The sequence below is a fragment of the Anarrhichthys ocellatus genome, unplaced genomic scaffold, assembly GCF_004355925.1.
Source record: "Anarrhichthys ocellatus isolate YVR2014 unplaced genomic scaffold, GSC_Weel_1.0 scaffold8, whole genome shotgun sequence".
NCBI lineage: Eukaryota > Metazoa > Chordata > Actinopteri > Perciformes > Anarhichadidae > Anarrhichthys > Anarrhichthys ocellatus.
Genome location: NW_022280038.1, coordinates 10,969,739 through 10,972,019, shown reverse-complemented (window position 1 = coordinate 10,972,019; position 2,281 = coordinate 10,969,739). Strand labels below are relative to the sequence as shown.

At 40.6% G+C, this 2,281-nt stretch overlaps 1 protein-coding gene across 1 annotated transcript in view; it reads left to right on the top strand.

Moving 5' to 3' along the window:
- Positions 1–2,281, top strand: part of LOC116384296 (lymphocyte-specific protein 1-like) — a 25,097-nt gene that overhangs the window by 11,316 nt on the left and 11,500 nt on the right. The window contains exons 5-6 of the mRNA XM_031848810.1: positions 246–483; positions 1,728–1,844. Coding sequence (XP_031704670.1) covers positions 246–483; positions 1,728–1,844 — 355 coding nt within the window. The remainder of the gene's footprint in view (positions 1–245; positions 484–1,727; positions 1,845–2,281) is intronic.

Genomic DNA, 2,281 nt, shown 5'->3' with positions numbered 1-2,281 from the left:
TTTTGTTGCCTACACCTAACTGTTGGTGGTTTTGTTGCCTACACCTATCTGTATGAAGTTATTTTGAGGCCAACCATGATGTTTTTCCTTCACCTTACCAAGTGGTTTTGTTGCCTGAACACAACTTTGGTTTAAACGTAACGTCGTCCCAAAAGAAAAACCATGTAAACGAAATCGATAGACTGCATTTTGTGACTGCCGTGAGACTTCCACCTTATTAACCAGTTAAATCTCCTCCTCCACAGTGGAGGGGCCTGCAGGGTGGATGCAGAGGTGCAGCAGGAGGTGCAGCAGGAGGAGGTCCAAGAGATGCAGGCTGCTCCGCAGAGGGAGTCAGCAGCAACCATACGGAGCCCCAGAGATGAAGATGATCAGGAGGAAGAAGAACTGAGCTTCACACATGAAGAGAAGGAAGACCTCCATCTCAGGAGGGAGGAGAAACACCGGGAGGAGGAGGAGGAAGACCACAGGATGCCAGACGAGGTTTGCTTTGCAATAATACTGCTACTAATACTACTACTACCTCTACTGCTACCTTTACTTGTACCTGTAATTCTTACCCCCAGACCTAAAGAGGACATTTGTCAGTTGGTTTCCATCATCCATCATCTTAGTCACACCAAATTATATTTGAAACCACCGTTCAGATTTTGGATATTTTCATGGTCACCAGAGGATGAATTAAATGAATTATTTAATACATTTTAAACAATTCAGTCTTTGGCAAGGTGTCCTGAAAACCGATGAATTGTACTGTAGATATTCATGGTCCCCAGAGGACAAATCCTAATGTTTTTGTTGACTAGATGACATTTCCTGTAGCTCCACAATCACACCACAATGTCTTTATACCAGATATAAGAAGATATAAAGGTGAAATCACCATAGAATGTATTGACTACATTCATGATCCCCAGAGGAGGAGCTGTTTGCAGACTTTATGAGCATTATTTAACATTATCCTCAGGCTAAACTGTGAGTTCTGCTCAGAAGATGTTTTGATTATTTGTTGAGCACATTCAGACTCCCAAGCAGATATTCCTGGTTTTAATCCTGGTGCAACCATGTAAAGCCACTTTAAAGTTAAAATAAAGTTTATTGTATTGTTATTATTGTAGCACTGCAGGGTACCTTTATGGTCCACTTGTCGACAAACTTTCCATTTTTACTTACATGACTGGATCTAAAATGTATATTGTAGGTTATGTCCAACTCTTTCACATTGTGTGGTGTTATGATGAAAATACTTCAACTACGAAGCAGCAGTGAGCTTGCACAACACCAAATGTGTTTCTCCCAGCGTTTCATACCATTTAATTAAACACATGCATGCATGAAAAAAAAGATTTTTGGCTTCAAATCTGAAAGTAATAAAAGTGAAAGAATGCAGCTTTGGCTCTCGTGTGTGGAAATGAGACGCGCAGCCTGACGAGAGCAGCGATGATGTAAGATGTGGTAACAAATTCCTGCTTTTAGCACCAGTGGTTTGCCAGTGTTTTATTAGTGTTTTATTAGTGTTTTGCCACAAAATAACCAGGGTGAGCAGTGTGAAGACGTATTTTTTAAAGTAAAAACCAGAGAAAGAACAGGTATTAAGGATAACCGTTCCCCAGATTATAATGTTTAACACAATTAAATATTCATAACAATGCTTGTATTGATTTTTCCCGATTGATCAGACTTCTGCGTATGAACTGGTAATATTTGTTTGTGTGTTGGTGTCCTAGAGTTTGACGGAGAGCAGGAGGAGTGAGGAGGTGAACAGAAGATCTGCAGCCTCTCTTTGCTGCAGCAGTGAAGGCGAGGAGCCGTTAAACTACGGCCCCATGAGCCCCACATTCAAGGTATCTCATCAAACCACAGGGGGGCCTGTACAATAAAGTTTTACAGATTGTCTCACTTTTCTTTCTCCAAATTAAAGGAAGGATTGCCATAAAGCATAATTTTAGAGCTGCCATTCTGCAGCAGCATTTAACAACCTTTAACCAAACCTTCACTACTGTTGCTAGGCCTGTCATACTTAGAAACAGGAGCCCAGACAATGACTTACTGATGTAGATGCAGGAGCTTTCCCTCTAAAACTACATTTCCCATGAACCGGATAGTTTCCTGTTGAAATGAGGGTGTTGCCTCTTAGCTGTGGAAGAATACCACCTTCTTCCCATTTTATGTTATAAAACCAATAAATGTATCAGGATAATGTGATGAATTATGGTGAAATGATAGTGTTGAGTCATGATAACCATGTTGTGTTGAGTCATGATAACCATGTTGTGTTGAG